The 25,249-nt window shown below is 49.2% G+C and overlaps 1 protein-coding gene across 1 annotated transcript; it reads right to left on the bottom strand.

Annotated features, from left to right (window-relative positions):
* Positions 1-1,257: 1,257 nt before the first annotated feature.
* On the bottom strand, positions 1,258-21,010 carry ETS2 (ETS proto-oncogene 2, transcription factor). The gene is made up of 10 exons (XM_070377228.1): positions 20,744-21,010; positions 16,210-16,281; positions 12,810-12,921; positions 11,452-11,571; positions 10,954-11,154; positions 9,009-9,092; positions 7,589-7,813; positions 6,284-6,547; positions 4,614-4,732; positions 1,258-3,468 (listed from the first exon to the last, which is right to left on the bottom strand). The coding sequence occupies exons 2-10, from the start codon at positions 16,279-16,281 to the stop codon at positions 3,253-3,255; spliced, it is 1,413 nt and encodes a 470-aa protein (XP_070233329.1). The 5' UTR covers positions 20,744-21,010; the 3' UTR covers positions 1,258-3,252.
* Positions 21,011-25,249: the final 4,239 nt, after the last annotated feature.

Here is a 25,249-nt window from a genome sequence, read left to right on the forward strand (position 1 = left end):
CTCAGCTTGGGTTGGCCCATGGCGAGCCAGCTCCAGCACAGCTTGGACATGATCCATCTACGGTTCTGGAATCCTCACTAATTCTGGAGAGTGGAAAGGAGGTCCAAGAATGAGTTTGCGCTCAGGCGTCCTAGGACCACCACCCTCATCTTGGTCACATCAGAACTCCAGGGCAGTCGAGGCCTCAATTACAAGTCTTTGAGCTTCCAACCCTAAGGTTCTTCTTTCTTTAACTGGATTTTTAAAAACCTATTTTGGTTTTTGGTCATTCCACACAGCATGTGGGATGTTAGTTCCCTGCTGCTGCTAAGTCACGTCAGTCGTGTCCAACTCTGTGAGACCCCATAGACGGCAGCCCACTGGGCTCCCCCGTCCTGGGATTCCCCAGGCAAGAACACTGGAGTGGGTTACCATTTCCTTCTCCAGTGAATGAAAGTGAAAATGAAGCCGCTCAGTCGTGTCCGACTCTTTGCGACCCCACGGACTGCAGCCTACCAGGCTCCTCCATCCATGGGATTTCCCAGGCAAGAGCACTGGAGTGGGGTGCCATTGCCTTCTCCGTTAGTTCCCTGACTAGGGATCAAACCTGCACCCACTGCGCTGGAAGCAGAGACTTAATCACTGGACCAGCAGGGACGTCGCCACCCTCGTGTTCTTAACAGAAATATCCTGAAGTCTCTTCTGTGATCTCTGCCAAAGCCCAGGTGAAGACAAGATACCCGAATCTTTCTAATCTCTCCTTGAAAAACCTTCTCTTTAAGGAACACTTTTTGGGAATTGCTTCAGGAAGGTTTACAGTAGGTTCCAGCTTGGTCCTGATTTGCTGGGGAAGAGGTGTGTAACAGAGAAGGCAATGGCACCCCACTCCAGTGCTCTTGCCTGGAAAATCCCATGGACGGAGGGGCCTGGTGGGCTGCAGTCCATGGGGTCACTAGGAGTCGGACACGACTGAGCGATTTCACTTTATTTTTTCACTTTCATGCATTGGAGAAGGAAATGGCAACCCACTCCAGTGTTCTTGCCTGGAGAATTCCAGGGACGGGGGAGCCTGGTGGGCTGCCGTCTATGGGGTCGCAGAGAGTCGGACACGACTGAAGCGACTTAGCAGCAGCAGCAGAGGTGTGTAAAGTCAGTTCAAAGGGGCTGTGACCTGGAGTGACAGCCACCAAGGGGCAGGCCCAGCACTCTGGATCTCCCGCCTCCATGCTGGGGGAGGGAGGCAGAGGGGTGAAGCACGAAGACTCTTACAAGGAGGAATTGATGTAAACAAAATACTTTATTATTTGAGAAAGAAAAGGCCAGATTACAAAACTTTGATATATAAGTCCTGTTTATTATCATGCCAAAGGTTTACCATGGATTTGATTTTCCATGACTCTTGGCTCGAGCCATGTAAAATTGCCAATTCTGTAGATAAAAACAAATACTGGCAAATTCATGCGGTCAAAGCCCAAATAAAACGAGCGAGCGGATGGCCGATTTCTGTCAGCAGCAAGATGTTCCCAGCCGCATGTCTGTTGATGTTATAAACAGCTGTCCGGCAGATAAACAGGTCTTGCTTGAGAAGAACATCCTGTGCTTAGCGGTACTGCAAACGGTCTTGTCTGGGTATGAGACTCCGTGGTCCCCCTTCCGGCTCTCCCCTGCTCACCCTACCACCCAATTCCCCTGTCTCATCACACGGAGGACTCGTCTTCAGAGACATCACCACTCGTCCCCCTCAGACGCTAGTGAAGACTGTCTGACTTGGAAACCAACTCGCTCGTTTACAAAAGCCAGGAACACAGGCTGAACCAGGGGTTCCTTCAAAAGGACTATGGAAGTCTCCATCACGATGAAGACGCTTTCTTCACATGAATGGCCCCAATGCCTTCTCTTTCCCATCTTGCTGACCCTCTTTCTGCCTCTGGGCATTCTGTGTGCAAGAAAATAAAAACGGTGGACACTCAACAGAAAGGAGCAGCTTGGTGTTGGGAAATCCTGAGACTCCACAGGTAAACAAGATGGGACAAAATCAGGCTCCACTCATGCCCGAGAAGTTTATTAATTAAGCCTCCCCTCCCCCTGCATCTTCAGCTCTGTATGGCTCATGGTGCTGCAGTAAAAATAAAACTTTCTAACAAATTACATTTTTTTTCCAGTGAGTTACTTTTGCAGTAAAAATAGCTGCTACATAAATCCCTCCTGATCTCTGAAAAGGAGTCGCATATTTCCAAAAATAGTATTCCTATTTTAATCATACAGCATAATTTGGGGTGTGGGGGTGGGGCTGGGGAAGGAAATGCCTGGTCAGGGGAGGTGAGTCGCTGGGGAAAACACAGTTGAACTAAAAAATAAAGTAAGTTTTGTTATAAACTTATTTCAAGGCATGCATAGAAATGGAAAACATATGCCATCTGTCAAGAAAAATACTGCTTTATAGCTTTTACATTACAATTAAAGGAGAAGCAGAGAGGCCAGGAGAGGCCCCCAGATAATAACATTAAGTTTCTTATAAAAATTCCCAAATGTACAAAGTCCTTGCCATAGATAACAACCTAGGCAAAACAAAACAAAACAGGAATGAACCTTCTTAGACCTTATTCCTGTAGGCATATTAAATGTAAATAATACACACTTTACAACTTCTCTTAATCTGCACCAGCAGATTAAATGTTTGCAAAAGGACGCCAGTGCTCTTGAAAACCAGCGAACACGGCAAAATGCCATCTGCATTCCTATTTTCACATACAGTTATATAATTATTTTAAATTACAATATACAGTTTCTGTTAAATAGGTCTGTTAGGGGACTCTGATAACAATTACAAGGTTACAGTCATATATACAAACTAACTTGGAAACAGAATGTGTCTTTGCCCCCTCCTCCCCCTCAGAACCAAAGAGAGCTCTTGTGCGATTCCTGGCTGCAAAAAGGCAAAAGAAAAATCCAAGAAGTGTGCGTCTGTGACACGCTCGCAACTTTGAGAAGACCCAACAGCCTGACCGATCCTGTCACCGTACAGCCTGCCCAGGGCTAGGCCGGGGGCCCCAAGCTTCTTCCTGGGCCGACAGAATGGAATAGCATTGTTAAGTGGCGGGTTCCCGGCAGCAGGCTTTCAGAAGCGAGAAACCGTGCTGCTTTCGGCGAAGAACTGCGGTGTCCGATGGAATAAGGCCACTGCTTCCAATAGGCGTGCCGGAGGAGCCGGTCCGGCCTTTCAGGGTCCTGGGACGGGGCGCTTTGACAGCCCCGCCCCCAGCCCGGGCGGGCTCAGTCCTCCGTGTCCGGCTGGACGCCCAGGATGGCGTGCAGTTCCTCGGGCGTGAAGCCCAGCAAGTTCTGCAGGTCGCACACGAAGCGGTACACGTAGCGCTTCCCTGACGTCTTGTGGATGATATTCTTGTCGTAGTAATAGCGCAGACCCCGGCTGAGCTTCTCATAGTTCATCTTGGGCTTGTTTTTCCTCTTTCCCCACCGGCGGGCCACCTGTGGCGGGGATGGGAAAGAGTGCCATTTAAAACTCCTTAATTGAAAAAAAGCACACGTGTCTCCCTCGTCCTGGCAAAAACCATCGCAATACTGTAAAGAAAACTATCCTCCCATCAAAATAAATTAAAAAAAGAAAGAAAAAGCACGCCTTCTCCGTCACAATACTGTAAAGAAAACTATCCTCCCATCAAAATTAGTTAATTTTTAAAGAAAGAAAGAAAAAGCACCCCTTTTGCCCTGATGACAATTTGGATGCATGATTATTGGACCACCACAAAGGGACCGAAGAGATGCCGTCTGCTTTCCTGCTCTGCATCCCTGGGTATTTGTCTGGGGATGGAGGGACAGGCAGATGAGGGAGACGGGTCCCCCGACCCACAGCTTCGTCTGCTGAGGCTTCTCCCTCAGTAAAGTGTTCGGGAGCCAAGGGTTCAGAATCAAGGGGCTGGTCCTGAGACAAAGGAAATGCTATGTGCCCCCAGCTCCTGGGCTCGCACTCCAAGACCACCGCGCCCGCAGCTGCCGCAGTGGGACCGAGGTCCCGTGGACGTCTGCATTCCTCAGTGCCTCTGCCGCCCTGGGTTACTGGGGAGGTGACGCACCACACCCCGCAGGTGCCAGAGACCACGGGCGCCCCTTGCGCTATCCTTGAAGGGTTGCTATGGGACCCGCCCTCAGCTTTCTCATCCAGATGGGCTGGCTCAGCTGAGGAGCGGGGCTCAGTATCTGCCCCCAACCCCCGGCAAGGGAAAGAGGCAAATTTCCTACGACGTTCCGACAGTCAGGCAAGAGCCTCAGTTTATAGCCTGCGCCTTTCGGCTCAATGACAGAGCAAGATGGGGAAGCCCAACAGTGCCACGCACACAATCCACACCAGCGTTCTTGCCTCAAGAACCCCACGGACAGAGGAGCCTGGTGGGCTACAGTGCATGGGGTTGCAGAGAGTCAGAAACGACTGGGCCGCTGAGTACAGCATATTAAACTGCTTATCATCGCAGTAAGACTCTTAAAGGGCCAGAAATTGTCTCCTGCAGAAGTGCTCTCATTTGTATATACTTGGGACCCGTTTCTTGCATGCAAAGCCCATGTGATGGAATTAGGTTTGAGAACCTGGAGACTTGAGTCCCTGGGTCTGGACATACCTCGTCGGGGTCAGCGAGCTTAAACTCCCACCCGTCCCCCGTCCAGCTGATGAATGACTGGCAGGACTTGTCGGAGAGCAATTCTAGAAGAAACTGCCACAGCTGGATAGGCCCGCTTCCTGCAGGGGAGAAGGGGGTGGGTTAGACGTTTTTAAACACAGCAAGGCTTTTAGAGTCACCCTCCTGAAACAAGAACTGTGAGATCAAGTGGTATCAAGTGGGTATCAAGGTGAAGGTGTGGCGCTGGGTGCTGGTGACAGTCTTGGATGCTTTAATGGCAGGAGGCCAGACCCCAAGGTGAGGGCTTCTTCCCCCATGCCTCCTGCTCTTGGGAAAGAGATCACCGGGTCCTTGATCGCTGGGGCTTGGTCTTTTGGAGAAAAGAAACAAAAAAAAAACAAATTCTGGGCCACCATCTCCTTGGCATCAAAATCCTTCCCTCCATTTAATTGTTCCTTATGTCATAACTTTCAAGGTTTATTTCTAGAGACACCTCGTAGGACAGGGGTGGGGGCGTTAGAAGGGGCCTTTCAGCACAGAGCGAGGCATGTCATTCTTGGAACCCCACGCGTGGCTTTCTGACCAGATGACAGTGGCTAAATCGCTTGATCCAAGACTTGGTTGACTGAGTGGTCACTGGGGCACCTAGGGGAGTAGCCAGGGCCTTAGCATGTGTTGGGTGAGGTATAAGCTTTGCAAAGTGCTCTCCGTATATTCCCCAAGGCACAGTGACCGCATCATGGATACAGCTGTGACCTGAGTGACCACAGCTAGCGTCCTCCAAGCCCACTTCCCTGTCTGTGAAATGGGCTACTATCAGCCATGCTAGGCTGCCCTAGGGTCCCAGTACTGTCCTAGTCAACCACAGAGCTGGCAAGGCAACCGATGATCACTAACGTTAAAATGAAAACCCACCCACACCGTGGCTGTTTCCCTTCTGATTAGGCCCTGACGCCCATGTATGAAAATGACAGCTATTTTCACTCTCCAAGTAATTTTCATGGCTGTTTGTTTTACAGGACAGAAAAGAAATGGGATGCCTGCGTATTCTTATTTTAACCTATTGGATTTTTAAAAGCAGGTATTTTTTAAATCCCCAGTGGCTCCATATGGTCAAACTATGGGATTGGGGGGGGGGGTGCATAAAAAAAGGAAAAAAAAAAAAAAAAGCACATTTAAGGACACAGAAAGCAATTAAAAAAAAAAAAAACCCTGGAAATATCTGGTTCTAAAAACAGCTTTAATATTTGTCCCCGCCTAGAATAGCTGTTACTCAAACCTTCAAAATAAGATGGATCTGAGAAGCAGAAGGTAAACAGTCCCTGGGTTATTGGAGGCCAGCTCTGTGCCCCTTCCCCCACCAGGCTACAGTCTCTGAAATTCCAGGCGTGGCTGAGTCAGAGCTTCAGCCTCCAGGGCCCATGTCCCCCACTGTTCTCCTCTCCTTTTGGGGACCGGCCAGGACTGACCAGGTGAGGGAGCAGCCTGGGGATTCCCACCCACTATGCTGAGCTCAGCGACCACGAACATCCCTGTCCATGTGGCCTCTTTCGGGTGCAGGGAGACAGCTCGCTCGGCTTAAGGATGACACCGCACGCGTAAAACCGGGAGCACCAACGCGAGGTCGTCCAGCGAGAAACGCCCTTGATAAACAAGGCGGGCGCACGCACCTGTGAAGCCGGCCAGCACGGCCGCGGGTATAACTGGTTTGCCCTGCTCCACTGGGTCACTCCGGTCCTGGATGTAGTCCTTGAAGGACATGGTCGGCTTGCTGAGGCCCAGGGACTGGCTGCAGTCGTCCTCGAAGCTCTCGAAGGAGGGCACCCGCTGCACGTCCAGCAGAGACGACTGGCTGTTCCAGGACTGCAGCAGCGACTCCGAGCTCTCGAAGCTGTCGCCGCCCGTCTCCGCCGAGTCGTGGTCCCTGGGTTTCCCTGGCAGAGACAAGCATGGGCTCTGACCCCTCTAGGACAACGCAAGGTCAGGCACGACCACTGGCCCCTCCAGGCGTTCGCCCCGCCGGTGCACAGCAACTCAGGTTTCTCACTGAGGCGCCTGTTTCTTATGAATAAACATGCCACTCAAGCGCCTCTTCCATAAAAGGCAAGAGGACAGAGACATTGTGTAGCTCCGAGCGGAGGGCTACACCGCACGGGAAAGGGGCGCCATGCGGATGGATCTCAGACACAATGTGAGCAAAAGCCCAACACGAGAACACTTTGCATCCAGTTCAAGAACGGGAAAGACGGTGATGAGAAAAGTCAGGACAGTAGCATCTTCTGGGGGTAGGGAGAGTGCTACTGAGTGGGTGGGAGTATGAGAGAGCCTTGTGGGATGCTGGCACCCTCTCCATCTCAATCTGGGTGGTGGTCCCCAGGGGTATATATATATATATAAAATCCAATCTGAGTTTTGTACACTGCATACTTGCCAGTGTGTTCAGTCGCTCAGTTATATCCGACTCTTTGCAACCCCATGGACCGTAGCCCTCCAGGCTCCTCTGTCCGTGGGATTCTCCAGGCAGGAATACTGGAGTGGGTTGCCATGCCCTCCTCCAGGGGATCTTCCCGCCCCAGGGATCGAACATATGTCTCATGTCTCCTGCACTGCAGGCGGGTTCTTTATCACTCTGACACCTGGGAATATGCATTTTCGTCTCCACAAAGACATCCCATCACCTGCCTACACCGCCTCCTCCAACAGCGCACTGGGTGGGTGGAGGACTCCTGCTACAGGAGCAGGAACTCTGCTGGTTCCCCAACACCCTCCCGGCCGGAGCAGAGCCGGAGGCACGTGAGGAGCAAGCTCGCTGAGCATCGCTGCTGCGGCCGGGTTCCGGCAGTCCAGCCCTTGACCTCCTCCAGGGGCAGAGCACGGGCCGACTGATTAAGAAACTCAGTCATGGTCTGACCGTGGCCCCGGGAAATCACACCCCCAGCCCCACCGAGAGTGGCGCTCGGGAGCCTGGGTCTCACCAGAAGCGCTGGAGAGCAGGTTCAGGCTGCCGGCCGGGAAGTCCTGCCCCACAGAGCAGTAGTTGACGCTGACGGTGCTGAGTCGGGCCTTGGGGAACATCTGGAAGTCCTGCTCTGGCCCGAGCGTGCTGGGCGCTGAGGACGCTGGACACAAGCCATCCAGGAGGCCGCCTTTAGGGTAACTCTGCGTCTGCATGCCGTACGGCGCCTGCTCCACGCCAAAACCTGTAACAGGGGACCGCGGGCTGTCAGACGACATCAGCGTGATGACCAGAGACCCTACACGCCTCCAACCAGAGGGAACGCGAGCAGACCCTCCCGCTCCAGCCCTCCCTCTGCAAGATCTCAGTGGACACTCTGAGGCTTTGACAGGCAGCTTTTCCACTGAGTCCTCCTCTGTTCTAACTGTCCATCTTCTTAGTCCAGGGCCCTTTCCCAAAAGGCTTGCAGCCTCTGGACCCTTGGGGCAATGCTGCAGGTGGATATTCCTAATGCTTCCGCGGGAGCCTCAGGACGACAGGGTCACTGGCTCTTTCGCCTTCTGAGCAAACAGGTCCAGACCAACTAAGCGATCTGCCGTCCAGCCTGTGACCCATAAGTGAGCCTGTCCAGTCACCCTGCCCATGCCCGAGGGGACCACCGTAAGCTGCGCTCACCAGCGTCAACCACCAGAAACACCGACCCAAATTCTGTAACATCCCAGAGCAAATGGGGTACTGCTGTTCACATACCTCCTGTGCCTGCCACCTTTATCTATTATACTGATCTGACCCTGGCGATCAGCTCACTCCATTCTGCCCCCTTGCGTTATAAATTGCCTTGACCAGCGCTGGCCAATGCAAAGGTTAACACAAGCCACCATAATGCAATGTTAGATTTTCTAACAGCTCCACTGGAAAACTAAAAAGACACTGGCAAAACAAGTTTGAACATTTTACTTGACCCAAGAGATGGTAAAGAACCCGCCTGCCAATGCAGGAGATACAAGAGACGTGGGTTCAATCCCTGGGTTGGAAAGATCCCCTGGAGGAGGAAATGGCAACCCACTCCAGTATTCTTGCCTGGAGAATCCCACTGACAGAGGAGTTTGGTGAGCTACAGTCTATAGGGTCACAGAGAGTCAGATACAACTGATCAGAATGTATGCAAGAAATCCATTATCATTTCAACATGTAATCATAATGTTAAAAGTTATTAAGGAGACATTTATATTAAGACTTTCAGATGGGTGGGCATGAGTTTTATCTCACTGCACATCTCAGTGTGGACCAGCAACACTTCAAGTGACCAGTGGCCTGGATTTGTGAGATGTGACCGTTGTGTGGGACAGTGCAGGTCTAGACCCTGGCTTCGCACCCTTTGTGAATCTAACAGGAAGTCTTAGAACCAAGCTCTCAAGGGCAGAATTCATTGCACTGACCTAACGAATTGCTATTAATCCAATGAGGAACTGAGTTGAGATGCGAATTTTCTTCATACTGATCTTCGTTCTTTTCTTGGTTTTCTGAAAAATTGACAGAGGAGACAGAAAATTACAAATTGAGAGGTTTTAAACGACGCAAGGAAAAAAAGTTCCTTTCTGAATTACTGTTCTACGGTTATTCCAGCATAAAGAAATGCATTTTAGTTGCATACTTAATCCGATGGTGTTCCGTGTCATTATGTTTTTTAAAAGTACTAGAGACAGCAACGTATTTTCCTAATAACTTGAAAAAGACTTCTAAAATTAGTGCTGCCATTGGCAAAGTTAAATTTTCTATTGTATAATTTGAGCGAACTAGATGATGTATTGAATTCATCCATGTAGTCCACAAAGGGTTAAATGCTTATGAAGTACCCTCTTCACCAGGGGCTGGGAACACAGCAAATTAGGGACCTGGACAGGTTCTCTGCCCTGGTGATGCTTCAGATCCATCACCTCAAACCCTAAGGTGTGTCCACGCATGGGAAGAGCTACAGAGATGTCAAAACAGTGCCATGGGCTTCCAAGTGGGACCCATGTGTCCAGGAACTTTAAAAAGGAAAAGGTTGGCATTCTCTGTGTGAACTTACTTCTACAAACACACAACCACACACACACACACATATCCAGACACACACACTGAGAAATCGCAAAACGGGCCCAACATGCCAACAAACAGATTCAAACAGAAACTTGTCAGATCAGACTTGTCCAGGTTCAGGGAAAATTTAAGGGTCTTTAGGTTTCCCTGGCCCTCAGAAGTCATAACTACAAAGAGCTGGTGGGGGGCCCTGAGATCTTTTTAAGATGCTGAGTCTGTAATAGGTGTTGAAACTCAGAGTTTAAAATCAATTGAATGAGAAATATTTCTCTGAACTCCACCAACAGGCTTATTTTCTTATATTTTTAACTTGAAGATTCCTATATCTTGCTTTTTAACTCAATGTGGTTTTTTTTTTTCTTTTATCCAAAATGTGTATTGGGAAGGTTTCCCACTCATCTTGATACAGGGTACGTTGATACAGGGTACGTTGAGCACTGCTTCGGTCTGAATCAAAGGAGCAGCCTTCTGTAAGGCTGGTCCTCCTGTAAGGTTGCTCTTCCTCCTGAAGGCTGGCCAAGAACAGCACAGCAGTGAACACACATAACTACTGCCTGTGCATGGCTAAAGACAGGGTGATTCTGTAGCATCCTGGGCATTTCACACCCATGAAACAGGAACTGGGGCTCTGCACGAGGCACTTGCTCCTGCTTCCTCGTCTCTTCTGGAGAGGGATGAAGGAGATACTTTGCGAGAGGCATGAGCTCATGGGGAGGGCGTCACCGCCCGTAAGGCTCAATGTATTTTTAACACTAGTCTCAATGCTCTGTTTAGGTCTAAATCAACATTTTCTACATGAGAGTTCTTTTGCTTGAAGGCTAGTTTCTGTACAATATTTCAGTGTGTAAAATATACATCAATCACTTCTACATTTGTTTACAAACATAAAACAAAAAGTCTTTGTGGGATCCCATCTGGTCTTAGGGAAAATAACTATAAAATTCCCAGTTTATCAAAGGCACGCTTTGGTTGGGACCAACTGATTTCTCAAGGCTCTGTAAAGTGAGCCCCCAAACACAGGCATCCCAGTTGCCTTGACGTCAGAGCCACATGTATGCCTCCGACTCATGAGGTCTGGCGACACTGAACACCTTGGTGACTAAGGCTCCCACCTTGTGGCTAATGCTCCCCACACACGTACTTAAGTGGAACTGAAATCATTGAAGTCACCATGGAGCTGACTTGTGCAATGCTATTTTCAGTCTATCTGCCTTCCATCACTGAACTGCTGACCCTACAGTTAGCATGCACAGCTCCCCCATCACTCTTTCCCACCACAATCACCCCGTTGCTCACAGGTACCTTTGATCATCTGCTCCAGATGCTCCCAGAGAATATCACCCACAAAGTCGGGCGCCAGCTCCAGAAAGCGCTCCTTGCCAAGGTTACACAACACCTGCCCTGTCATGCCAAACCTCTGCAGGTTCACATCCACCAGACTGAACTCGTTGGTGGCCCAGAGAAGCCACTGGCACACCTGCTGCTCAGTCCACAGCCATGGATCTAGCAGGGAGGGGAGAAAAGCAAGACGGTGAGGCCAGACACACTCCTGATTTACCTGCAGAGCCCCGATGGGCACCAGGGCTCAAGGTGACGAGCCAGCAGATGCTGAGGTGCTAACAGCACTGCTGGAAGAAGTGTTCAGAGGGGTGGCTCAGCTCAGCTTCATGAGATCTCTGCCCCTCTTTGCAAGACACCCTAGGCACATGCTTGAAATGACGCCATCTCAAGCTATGGCGGCCCGACTTCCCGGTCTAGCACAGCGCAGGGCAGAACACAGCTCCAAGAAGCAGCACTTACTCTTTGGGATCCCCAGCCGGCGTTGCTCCTTTTTGAAGCCACTGAAGGTGGCTTTTAAGGCTTGACTCATCACAGCTTTGCTGCATGGGGTCAGCAGAGGCAACTCGCAGTTGGCTGAGTCTGGAAAACAAACCCCATGGGGACGTTAAGAGTTCCAGCTGGCCACAGCACAGGGAGAACGGATAGGGGAGGAGGGAGGGAGTCTTAGCTCCTATGGAAGAACAATGAGGATCCTCAGTCTTCAGCATCATTCCCCAGAGGAGCGTAAATATTAATATAACCAAAATGGTTTCTGAACGAAACTGAGAAAATATATTGCAATTTAATAAAACACGTATTATTTTAATAATTATGTAACTATACTTCTTACAATTTAATAACTACCCTTATTTGAAAAAAAAAAATGTAAAGCAACACTCAAGTCAAATTTTTGCCAAACTTCAGAAAGCAGTGATCGACACCTAGGTAAGGTTTCTTTTGCAGGCCAGCCAGTCTTACATTTTTGACAACAGACGAAGTTGTGTGGTTTCTCACCAAAAGCCTTCAAGGGTTGTAAATGGCTAATCTGGAAGCGACTTCCATCCATTAAACTAAGCTGCAGGCAAAGGGACAGCAGATGTCGCAGGAACACATAGTACTTAGCACCTGTGACGTCAATTTTTTTGAAAAACAACCTTCTCTGCATTCCCTCAGCAATTTCAAGAATGATGAATGGCTGTCACGTGACAGCACACTTACGCAAGCATATGCGTTTTAATTAATTTTCTGGGCTGTATTTTTTAGCACTGACTTCATGTGACAAAGTCATCTCTGGAATGTCTCCTGCTAATAACTCTATCATAGTAATCACAGAGGCATCACCTGACATGCTATTCCTTTCAAAAGAAAGAACACTGATAGGAAGAACTACAGGCACAAAGGCAGATGGTTAAAGATGAGCAGGAATGCTTTGCTGCCCCAAAACTGGCGGTAGCGAGGGGAAAATCTAAGCTAAGGACGTGAACCTAGGATGAAAAGGTGGGGTGCACTCTGAGGTCCACTGGTCTTCATCACAGAGGGGACTGGGAGATGGGGCCTGGGCTGGCTGCAGAGTTGGAGCAGCCTAAGGAGCCGCTCAGGGCCCCCTGCGGTTTGCCCCCAGGAGGGCACCTCCTCTCCCTGGGGTGTGTCTGGCAGGTAAGAACTTCAGAGTCACCAGCTGCATAAAAAAGAAGTGTTTTCTCCCAGATCCCAGCCTCTGTCTGACTTTTCATACAAAGATTCAAGACATCAACGTGCATCCCTTACGAACGGTAATCTATGAACTGAGATCCTTAGGGACATCACGCTCAATTCATCAAGTCTGAGTAACCAATTACCATGAGAAATCGAATCCAAGCCGGTTGGCACTTCCTGGAGTGTTTGCTCTTCATTTAGGGAGGGGAAAACCGCAAGCAGGGACCCATCAAAGGTGTCAAAGGCGGCCTGGCGCTGCAAAGGCAAGAGGGAAAGAAAACGGAAACGTTGGCATTTACACTTAGTTAATGACCTGTTTTAAAAGTGGTCCATGGGCAGCCTCACCAAAACACCCTGATTCAATTTGCCAGTTATAAAGCCACGCACGGCATTGACCAGTTGGCACTCTGAGCAGACTTCGAGAGGATGCAAGTGACCCAAAGGATCTCTTTACTCTGGATCACTTACAGGCACACCTTGGAGATGCTGCAGGCTTGGTTCCAGACCACCGAAATAAAGTAACCATCACAGTAACGTGAGTCACAGAAATTTCTTGGCTTCCCAATACATATACAAGTTACTCTTACAGTATTAAGTGTACAATAGCATGGTGTCTAAAAACTGTGCACATACTTTAATTAAAAAATACTTTATTGCTAAAAAATGCTAACCATCATCTGAGCCTTGGTAATCCTTTTGCTAGCAGAGGGTTTAAAATATGTCGAGGATTACCAATATGTGACACAGAGACACGAAGTGATCAAATGCTGTTGGAAAAATGGTGCCAATCAATGCTAGACTGCAGGGTTAGCACAAGCCTACAATCTGTAAAAAAAAAACAACTCAGTATAGCAAAGTGCAGTCTATCAAGGTCTGCCTGTCATCAACCACAGAATCAGAATGACTAGGAATTTACTTTTAATGGCCTAATCAAGTTAAATGTATAAGTTAAGCAAACAAACCTAAAACCCAGAGAGTCTTAGAACAGTGCCTGGAGGGACTCGGAGACCACCTCAATCCAAACACCTGGCCCTTCTCAGCTAAATGGGTGAGACACGCAGGCCATGTGCATAAGGAAAATGCCTCTTATGCTGTTGTACAGCAGAAACTAACACAACAATGTAACATTATCCCCAACTAAAAAGAAAAAATCCTATGAGAAATCATAATGGAAAATAATATGTTTAAAATGTACATGTATATCTATGTATATATGTGTAAATATATATATATATATATATATAAAAAAACCAAACCACTTTGCTGTATAACAGGAATTAACAACAATGTAAAGTAACTACGTGTGTGTACAGGTAATAGTATCTGACTTTTTGCAACCCTATGGACTGTAGCCCTCCAGGCACCTCTGTCCGTGGAATTTTCCAAGCAAGAATACTGGAGTGGGTTGCCATTTCCCCCTCCAAAGGATCTTCCAGACCCAGGGATCAAACCTGTGTCTCCTGCCTCTCATGCCTTGGCAGGCAAATTGTTTACCACCACACCGCCTAGGAAGCCCTACTATATTTATACTTCAATATATAAGAAAATAAATAAGGAGGGGAAAAAAAATGATCCTTGGCAAAACAGCTTCAGCTCACTGCAGTTAAGATGAAAGGCAGGGAAAGAAAAATATCAAATGACAAAAATCAAACAAAATACATATAAGAACATTCTTTAAGATTTAATTTTGTAAAAATATAGTGTATTGAAAAGGTCACTCCATTACTGCCTCCCATCATCTATGAAGGGGAAAGATTTCCAAAGCAAACAGATTTAAACTACCTACAATTTAGGGGAAGAGACACACACAGAAAGATAAGCCTGGAGCTGTGAGAATTTCAAATACAAAACGGAAGAGCCTGTACTGTAAGAGTCATTTGTAAGTAACAGACAAAGGCCTGATTCATCATTGCCTAACTTGTGGAAGAAAAACGTGAAGAACGGCTATATTTTCCCAACATAAACTGGAAATCCCATGTCATGTGTAATGCAGTGACCCATTTGTTGAGTCATCAATCAGAAAGCGTGTAACACATTTACAGATCCAATGGTTGGTGTGCTTTCTGTTTAGAAATGCAGAACAGTGAATGACATAAGAGGGTAGGCAGAAGTTGGAGCTTGGCCCAATGATGTTGGCACCCAGCCCCCCAAAAAACCCAACTGCCCAAGACGCACGGGGGCAGGGGGTGGGGGGCGGGGAGAGGCCAATCATGCACGTGTGAAATACTCATCTCGAGTTATAAAACAGCTTATTAAATAGCTTATAAAATACCTTATAGCAATGCTAATTTTGGTGACATACCGGATGGATTTTTTAAATTCCTGGCGTGGAAGCTGGGCGTGCTGCAGTCCAAGGGGTTGCAAAGAGTCGTACAGGACTAAGCAGCTGAACAACAAAGCGTGGCCCAGGTGACTAAGAAATGCCTTTCCTTTCCTGACTGCACTTCTGTTCTGTTTTTAAAACCAAGAAGCCAAAAGACAAGATAAATTCCCACGGCATATTTCAAGACATCAGTTTCAGCAAGAACGATTTCTTCTCCAAGCCCAGAAATCACACAGGCCTAAGCTCTTCGAGTTTATAGGAGAAATTTTCTCTCTAGAGGTGTCATTTCAAACTTAATATTACTGTAATTTCTTGTATGGTTTCTGCCAGGCCACAGTGAAAACATCTGACCAGACTGAACAACAACAAAAACCTCACTGGCTTGAAATCTGATCAGTTTCATGATACTCTGGAGAGACCTGTGTCGGTTTTTGCCTCCTGGGGTTTGATCAGACAAACAACCTCATAAACGATAGTAAAAAGCGGAACGTGCCAGAGACACAATATTATACAAAACACTACCAATCTAAAACCACTGCTTCTGAGACATCTTTACCACAGAACACTAAAAAAAAAAAAAAAAAAAAAATCAAATCTCGCTGTCATATTTGGAGAAGGCAAATGGGAAATTATCAATTTGTGTTGCTAAAGAATGTTCCCAAAAGGGAGTGAGATAGAAGCTACATGAAATGTTTATTACAAGGGAGGAGGCTGTTTAATCTGTTTTTCTCTTTGTTTTTAAACAGCCGCAGTTGTCCCAGGAAGGACAGACTGCCTGAACCCCACAGGCTCTGACCCTTCAGATGAGAGCAGGAGCAACAGCCAATAACTGGGCCTGCCTGCCTCCTCTAAGCTCTTTCAGCTCTTTGCCATCACTTGAGGAAACTTCCTGGGTGGATAGAACAGATACCTCCTCCAGTTCTATTCTCTTGAGAATTTATGGAACATTCCACCTGGTAGGAGCCTCAGAAATCAACTACCAAGGTCTCACCATCTACAAATTGAATGGTTTCCTTCATATCTTGGAGGATAAGTCAAACAAACACCAGGAAACCCATTTAACAGAGGAAAACACTGAGACCCAGAGATTAAGCAAACAGTCCAGAGTCACACAACCAGTCTCACAGCTAGAACCGGTCTCCTGGGACCCAATTGTTTTTTCACTCCAAGAAACTGAGCTTTCCAATTTTCTAAGTTTTTATTAAGACTCGTTCACTCACCTTGAGTGTCCCTCTGTAACTGCTGGCCACAGGAGCCACCTGGTCCATGTTCTTGATTCCAAAATCATTCATCTTTAACAAGAAGAAAGAAAAATTAAGAGTTGAAAGAGGAAACAAACCAAGGCGATGGTTAAACCCGCATCCACACCTCAGTTCCAGTGCTCCAGCCCTAACAGGTCATTCAGAACCGAATGCCAGGAATTCTTCTCACAAAGGTGATGCTACTCAAGGAATTAAATAATAATGCCGCCTGCAGAATTCCCTTAGGATCTGAGGGGCTCAGATAAAGCTGCCTTCCGGCTGGCTGGGATAGCAAGGCTGGGGGCCTGGGTCCTTCCAGGACAGAAGTGCAGAAGACCTGTTTTTCATCGCCAATTTCAAGGTCAGGTCGGGGTGTAGGAGCTGTTGGGGGCTGTGGGTGGGTCGGCTGCCTGGCCGTGGACCACCTCCTGCATGCAAGGGGCAGCCAGCTCAACCTGGGAGCTCCAGGGCCAGCCGCCACCTCTGCTCCTGGGCAGATCCAAATCCTGGAAAGCCCACTGGAAGACCCGCCTCGGAGGCGCCCTCCCCCCTCTCCAAGCTCAGGAAGCACAGAGAAAGGAAGAAGGGCAGCTTGAGATGAAACTCTCCTGCATTATCTCAGATTCTCCAGCGTTGAGCACACAAGCTCAAAATCCTGCATTTGCAGGCTGCTCAGCTGTGCGTTTCTTTAAGAGGAAGTAACTCCGACTGCGGACCTGCCTTACTTGGATGGCCTGGGCTTTTGCCTTTGACCCGCGCTGACCCGTGTGGTAACCACGTGTGACTCCTGAGCACTTGGCCCTGGACTAGGGCGGACTCAGATGTGCTTGCCCTCGATTTCAAAGATTTCGCAGCAAAAAGTCAACTATCTCAGTATTGACTCTTTGTTTACTGCGTGTTTATGTAATATTCTGAATGTGTTAGGTTAACTGAAATTAATTTCATCTATTTCACTGTATTTAACTGCGGCCCTTGGAAAGCTTAAGAGCTACATGTATGACCTGCAACTGGACAGTTCCCTAAGTGACCTGTGATTTGCTGTAATCAACTGAAAACTTAACTGGGGCCCTAAAACGTTACTGTTTGCCAGGGTAAGTTAAATATTAGTTCGTGAGAAAAGTACTTAGATAATCCTGCCAGAGCATTAGATGAAAAAAAAAAAACAAAGCAACTGAACCTGATTTTCAAGTACCCTGGGAAAGCCCCCATGACAGTAACCCACCCTCCTGGCTTCAGAACCAGGAACAGGAGGTCTAGAATAGGAAACTTCATGGGTACCTCTCACTGCCCATTCTGAGGTCTCCACTGGGTGCTGCTACCTGTTTCAACCAAAACTTTGAGTAATTAAAATATTGTGCAATGGATAAGGCTGACTAGCAGAGGCAAACAGCATATTTTCCTGTAACTACTTAATTCGAGTTTGTCCTTTCTTGTTTTCTCTTTATGGTCAACACTATGGCTAAACCAGACCTCCTAAGGACTCAGCATACAGACACACACACACCCCCCTTGGCTAGAAAGGCAGTGTGGGAGGAGAGTCCCTGCCACAGGGGAGGCCAGAGGCAATGGTGTGTTTGTGCGGGCGGAGGGTGTGCATGCTCCGTAGTGTCAGACTCCACGACCCCATGCACTGGAGCCTGCCCGGCTCCTCTGTCCATGGAATTTTCCAGGCAAGAATCCTGGAGTGGGTTGCCATTTCCTACTCCAGGGGATCTTCCTGACCCAGGGATGGAACCCGTGTCTCCTGCACTGGCAGGCAGATGCTTTACCACCGAGCCACCTGGGGGGTGGGGGCAGTTGTTAAAAACCTCTGAGGGCAGGTCATCATCAGGGGGGCCGGTGCAGGCTGGAAAGGTTTGACAGTAAATAATGGGGGGTGGGGAGGGGGTGTTGTTCTGGATCAAAAAGGACTGCGTCTGCTCAGAACCCCCACTTGGTGAATCCTGTCATCCACAATCAATCAAAAATCAATATACACTATGGATGATCACTGCCATGGTAGGTTCCTACTTTCAAAGGGCTAAGCCTGAGCTGGGGGACCACGCCTTGTCACCTTACTCAACAGTCTGATATCCCAGAGAGGTAGATGTTATGCCATCTGACAGAGAGGCTACAGAGACACCCCCGTCCCAGGACTTTGCCCAGGATCACAGGGCTACTGCGGGATGGGGGGAGCCCTCAGGGGCACAGAGCAGACCAAAACCCCTTGGGGATATGGCCTGACCTGAGCTCTGCCTTGAGCCAGGATCCCCTGAATGGTGAGGCCTCAACCCTCCTCCCAGCAGTGAAGAGCAGAGATCACACACAGATACCACAAGCCTAGGCTCCTGCTGGCCGACTTTGCACAGATGCAAAATGCTCCTTAATGGAGAGCTTTATGCCACTGATCTGCATGAATGAAGCCCTGTCACCTGTTGATGACATCAGCAAGCCTCAAAACAGGAGACCAAAATGAAAGGACATCTTGGGTGTCAATTACCCATCTCCTTCTCCTGACTTGCAGACTTTACTCCACATTCTTGAGCTCCACGGAGATGGACCGAGAATAGATGTGGAAGGCCATGGAGCAACCTCGCCTGGTTTTTGTGTACAAATTCTGAGAGGAAAGGCAGTCTACCACTCCCATATAAAGAGCTCTAATTACCAGCTGCGGAACAGAATTCTTTTGTTGTTCGGCTTTTAATTTGTTTTGTAAAAACCATGTAGAATCAAAGTGCTCTACCAATCGTTTCTGGCAAACACATAGCTAATCAAATTTAAGTTCCCCTGTGTTACTCAACAGGTTCACAGGTGGCTCAGTGGTAAAAAATCTGTTTGCCAACGCAGGAGACACAGATTCAATCCCTGGGTTGGGAAGATCCCCTGAAGAAGCAAATGGCAACCCACTCCAGTATTCTTGCCTGGAGAATCCCATGGACAGAGGAGCCTGGTGGGGTTCATGGGGTTGCAGAGAGTGAGACGTGACTTAGCGTTTAAACAACAGTTCTACTCAACAGGGCTTGTGAAGACAGCAGACAGGCCAAATCAGTCCACATAAATCAATTTCACATTCAGGTCTTTTTGCCATTGCCCTACTGATCGCTGCTCTTGAGCAACAACAGAAAAAAATGGGTAAATGGCAGACATGTTCAATTTTAAAACAAGTAGAACTTGCCCAACAACAGTACCCTTATGGGAACAAGTGATTGCTTCTAGGAGATTAGAGCACAGGTTTGCATTTAGGCAAATTGGAAAAAAAAAAAAAAAATCAAACCCTAAGCGCACTTTTGAAGATTGGTATTCTTTTTCCTTTGAAAGCTATCAATTTAGGGAGAGGAATGACTAATCCCAGAAATGAGTGTTAGACTATTTCCCTGCAGGACACACAGCACGCTAGTTTACTGTACTGTGATATTATTCAGAATTTTAATAAACCTTAACTTAGAGATTTATCTCCCTGATTGGTGGCGGTGTGGGATGGCAGACAGCGCGCAGGCGCTTCCACTGCACGGAACAAGATGAATCTGTTACCGGTAAATTAACATTAACTACCCCTATCTCCAAAGGGGGCTGCTCATTTCTTTATTCCCTAAATAAACTGCAGGTCAAATACTATTTTAGGATACCGTACAAGTGAATACAGGCCAATAAAAAAGTCTCGAGTGCTTGGAAAAAAAAAAAAACATATACGCACAAACGCTGTTACCCCTTCGTCCAAAATGCTGTAAGATCCCGAAATTAGAGGCAGCCTTGCGCACCCATAACCCCATTTCCGACATTGTCCCCACATTCACCTCCCAGCATCAAGGGGCCCGAATGCAGAGGTCCTGGGGAGCCCCGGGGGTCTCGGTAGAGCCGCCGGATCCTCCCCGCGCCCCCGTTGCCTGCCGCCCTGGCCGGGCCCCGGACGCAACAGCGCAGGTGACCGGGAGCGGGGGTGGGAGCCGCAGTTCCCCAGGTGTTTCAGGCGCCCCGGATCTTGCCGGGCCCGGCGCCCTCCGGTAAGTCACCGGCAAACCAGGGCGCGCCAGGGGCCCTCAGACACCTTCTCGCGCGTCCCCCAAGCCCCCAGGCGAAATCAGGTTCGCCGGGCGCCCACCGGCAGGAGCCACCCCCGCCTTCACGCCTGCGTTTCCTTTTAAAACAAAAGCAAGTGAAACGAGCCGGCGCGCCTTGCGCGCCCCAGCCGCCTCGGCGACCCCAGGCCCCGCGGCCCAAGTTCGGAGCCGGCTCCGCGCGTCACGGCCGGGCCCACCCCGAACCCTGCTCGCCGCCCACCCACCTACCCCCAAAGCCACTCGACACGGGGAATAAGAACCCCAAGCGGACTGATCCTGGACGCGCGACCCCAGAATCCCACGAATAGTCGCCACCCTGCCTGGACCTCGGCTGCGCCCTGGGGATCTGGGGCGCCACCTGCGTCCCAACTCAGTTCCTGGGTTCCCCGGGAGAGAAGCGGGCGCCGCAGAGCGCTCCCCGCCCGCCGACCCCCGCCGGACCCCGGCCACCCCGCCCGGCCCGACCCCGCTCTTACCGCGCCGCTTCGGGCAGGGCCGCCCGGGGCTCGGGGCCCGGGCTTCCTCGGTGCGCGCCGGCGAGCGCGGGGGCGCGGGCGCGCGAGTGGGGCGCTCGGGGAAGCCGGGGGCGGCGGACGGGCTCGGGGCGCTCGGGGAGGCCGGGGCGGACCGGGGACGGCGGGCGGGCTCCGGGAGATCCGGGAGGCCTGGGCGGGCCGGGGACGGCGGGCCGGCTCGCGACGATCGGGGCGATCCGGGCTGTGGCTGCACCGCGCTCCGCGCCGCCGCCGGAGGAAGTAACCGGCCGGTGCCCTCCGCCGCGCGCTCTTCTGGAGCCGGGGTTTCGGGGGGGAGGAGGGAGGAGGGAGGAGGGAGGGGACTTCGGGACAAGGAGGAGGGGCGGAGGGGGAGGGGAGAGAGGAGGAGGGGCGGCGGAGGGGGCCAGGCGGGGAGCCTGCGCGCGGAGAGGAGGGGCAGAGGGGAGGGGAGGAGCACGGAGCCGGAGGCGGAGCCGGACCTGCCCGGTCGGACCTCGCCCGGCGCCTGCTGTCGCTCGGCGGCCGCTCGCCCAGGGCCGCTGCGGACCTGGGCCTCCGACGTCCGGCGCCCCGGGCCGTGTGAGTCCTGGGAGCTCAGGACGAATCTTTCTTTTCTTTCTTTCTTTCCCGGGTCCGCCGCTTTAACCCCCAAAGGTGTCCTGGCAGGACCGGAGTAGCTAGCTACCGCCGGTGCCACCGAGTGGCCGCGGGGCTTGGTCCACCGGGGCACTCATTGTGGCCCCATTCTTGGACATGCTTATGGACTTATGATTTCCGATCGTTTTTATTCCGAGCGTTCTGTCGTGAAAACACGCTGAGATGACAAAGGTACGAAGTAGACCCTCGGTCTGTCACGAAGTCCTCCTGCTCCGGAAAGCCGCCCCCCTCGCCCCAATCCTGCAGCCTCCACGTGAGTGGCGCCCCTAGAGTTGAGCGGTGCCTTGGTGATAACCAGCCTTGGCTGGGCTTCCCTGGGTTGTGCTAAGTGGCTTCAGTCGTGCAGACTCTTTGCGACCCCCTGGACTGTAGCCCGACAGGCTCCTCTGTCCATGGAATACTCCAGGCAAGAACACTGGAGTGCGTAGCCATTTCCTCCTCCAGGGGATCTTTGAACCCAGGGATCGAACCCGCATCTCTTACATCTCTTGCGTTGGCAAGCGGGTTCTTCACCTCTAGCGCCTGGGCTAATCCTCCGTGATAATTCTCCAAGGCCTCATTGTCCTTGCTTTATATATGAGAGAATCGACCCTTAGGGCAAATAACTTGCCCAGTCAGAAGACATACAGATGGGAAATTCAGGGTTGAAACTCCAGTTTATCTGACTTCCAACTATGGTCAAAACTGTGACTGGTACCTCCTGTTTCCATTTTTAGCAGGAAATACTTGAGTCTCTGGCTAGAAATGTGCACATTTCCTATTCAGATTCAGATCAGCTTCTCAATATTTTGGTGGAAGATTTAGTTTCCCAAAGGTGGGTGTAGAATAAAATAGCTCAGCTTAGGCAAGGCCAGGGACTGGAAGTTGGTGCATCTCAGAGACCACAGTGCTATGAAAGGAGAGGGAGAGGGGCCTCACTTCTCTGTTGCCAAGGTTCCCAGTTTCCATGGCAACCCTGAACCCAGGAGTTGTTCAGATAATTGAGATAGTATTGCACCTTAATGTTTTCAGGTACCTGAGGGTCTCCAGGACTCACCATAGCATAGGTCAGAGGCCGGGTCTATACAGCTCAAACCACCAGAAGCAGAAACAGTTGATCGTTCCAGCAGATTGAACGGATTCTAATGGCTTCTCTGTGTACATTCAGGCCTGGATCAGAAATCACAGATAGATAGATCAGGAAAGAATTTCATAAGTGGGATACAGATCCATAGTAAGTTACCATGGAGACATGAAGAGTATGCTACCTTTTTTTTTTTTTTTTTAACTGTACCAGAAAATACTGACTCATTCGGGCTGCGGTTTCAGCTAACAGAGGGACTTACCCTCTAGGCTACTGAAAGCATCTGAGAAACTCGGAAAAGACAGCCATTAGGTCAAGTTCAGTTGCCCGGAGTGGGGCTGCCTTGTCCTGTATACATGGGTATCAGTGCTAGGTGATCAGGGGCCCCCTGGGCCCCTGAGACCCAGTGATCTTTGGGAAGACATCTTTCTTCCTTGAAGAACTCAGAGAGGAGGGGCATCTCCAGCACATCTGAGCAGAAAGACATCAAAAGAAGGGTCACAGGATTTTGAAGACAGTCCGTTCATGACAACCAGCTTTCCCCGTGCTCTAACTGGCTAAACCTTGGGGGGATTCTCAGCTGTATAGAAGCAAGGGTGATTATGCCACCTATGTCATAAGGCTGTGATGGGAGCTCAACACAGAGCCAAATTTGCAAATTTGTCCATCACCTGGTAGAGAGAGGTTCAAAATGATATAGCTATTACATGTCTTTTTCCAAGCTCCCCTCTGGGAGCATTTTATGAAAAATCCTTTAAAATATATACATCAATATATGAAAAAAATCATTCCTACCCTCTCGGATATAAATGCATGAAAACTTATAGAAAATAATCTAGCCAGGGGCACAAGTGCAGAGCTGGAAAAAATACAGCAGCTGAAAGAGACAGGAAGCTCAGGGTACCCACAAGTTGGACTCTTGACTCCCACCCAGACTTCTGCCACTCCCTGCTCCTCTTCCCAGGAGCCCTGGGCTCAGCCAAGCAGCGCCCTTACCCTGGGTCCTACGCAGTAAGTAACCCCCTCTATGCTTGTCTGGGTCACTGGCTCATAATCAAATGGGGCCGTACCGGGGTTCCTAACATTTTTTACCTTCCTGTTATTTGTCGGTTTCCTAGTTACTCAGCAGAACTAAAACCCGGCATGGCTGCAGCCTGTGATTATTCATTGACTATTATGGCTTGATTCACAAGGAACATTGGGTTTTCCAGTGAATTAAACCCAATAAAAGTATGACCCTTGGGCTTCAAGATCAAAAGTCGAAGATGTTAGAAGGAAATGAAAAGTTGGGGCATGCATGGGCTGAAATGACCAGACACACCATGTCAAGCTGAGTGTAGGAGTAGCCTTAACTCTTCCCTTAAGAAAGAAGGAAGCTCATCGAAGAGAGGAAGAAAGAGGAATTATAGCAGAATGAAGGCATTATAAGTACTAAATTTCCAGAGAGTAAAATGCACATAGAGTTCTTTAGAATCCAGATGTAATTATTAAAAATGATTAGCTTACCTAGTCATCCTGTAAAAACTACCACAACAAAAATGGTTCCTTAGAAACATGTCTGTATTTACCTTGAAATATTAATCAATAGGCAGTATACAGTTTGAAGCAGTTTCCAGCTGCAACAGACGTCATATGGTCTGAGGTATATCATTTATTCATTCAGCAAACACAGTGTCAGCTGCCGAGAAGACAGATGAGTAAAGGCTTAGTCCCTGCTCTTGGAGAAGTAAAAATAAAGTCCACAGTTCTGCAAATATCATACACAAACGCGAGACTTTGGAAATCCTAGAAGGGGATAGGCAGTGGAGGAGAAAATGCACTTAGATATAATTTAATTCATTCATTCACCTGGTGGATAAAGGTCTGTCTAGTCAAAGCTGTGTTTTTTCAGTAGTTATGTATGGATGTGAGAGTTGGATCATAAAGAAGGCTGAGCATCAAAGAACTGATGCTTTCAAATTGTGGTATTGAAGAAAACTCTTGAGAGTCCCTTGGACTGCAGGGAGATCCAGGTCCATCCTAAAGGAAATCAACCCTGAATATTCATTGGAAGGACTGATATTGACACTGAAGCTCCAACGCTTTGGCCACTTGATATGAAGAGCCAACTCATTTTGAAAAGACCCTGATGCTGGGAAAGATTGAAGGCAGGAGGAAAAGGGGATGACAGAGGATTAGATGATTGGATGGCATCACTGACTCAATGGGCATGAGTCTGAGCAAACTCTGGGAGATTGTGAAGGACAGGGAGACCTGATGTGCTGTAGTCCAAGGGGTTGCAAAGAGTCAGACACGACTGAGTAACTGAAAAAAATTCATTCATATTCTACCGCCTATGTTTCCTTTACTGACCATTCACCTTGCAGTCACTGGGTCATGTCTGGCAGGAGTTATTCTACTGATACATGTTAGGGTCAAGGAACAGATGAGGACTTCCTGGTGTTCCAGTGGTTAAGAGTCCACCTGCCAATGAAGTGGACGTGGGTTCCATCCCTGGTCTCTGAAGATTCCATATCCTGTGGAGCAACTAAGCCCACGCGCCTCAACTACTGAGCATGCACTTTGCAACAGAAGCCACTGCACTGAAAAGTCCCTGAACCGAAACTAGGGTAGCCCCTGCTCGCTGCAACTAGAAAAATCCTGCGAAAAGCACCAAAGACTCAGCACAGCCAAAAATAAATGAAAAACAATTTTAAAAAGGAACAAATGAAAAAAATAAATAAAAAAATAAAAAGGAACAAATGAAATTAAATTTTAAAGCACCC

The sequence above is a fragment of the Bos mutus genome, chromosome 1 (genome assembly GCF_027580195.1).
Source record: "Bos mutus isolate GX-2022 chromosome 1, NWIPB_WYAK_1.1, whole genome shotgun sequence".
NCBI lineage: Eukaryota > Metazoa > Chordata > Mammalia > Artiodactyla > Bovidae > Bos > Bos mutus.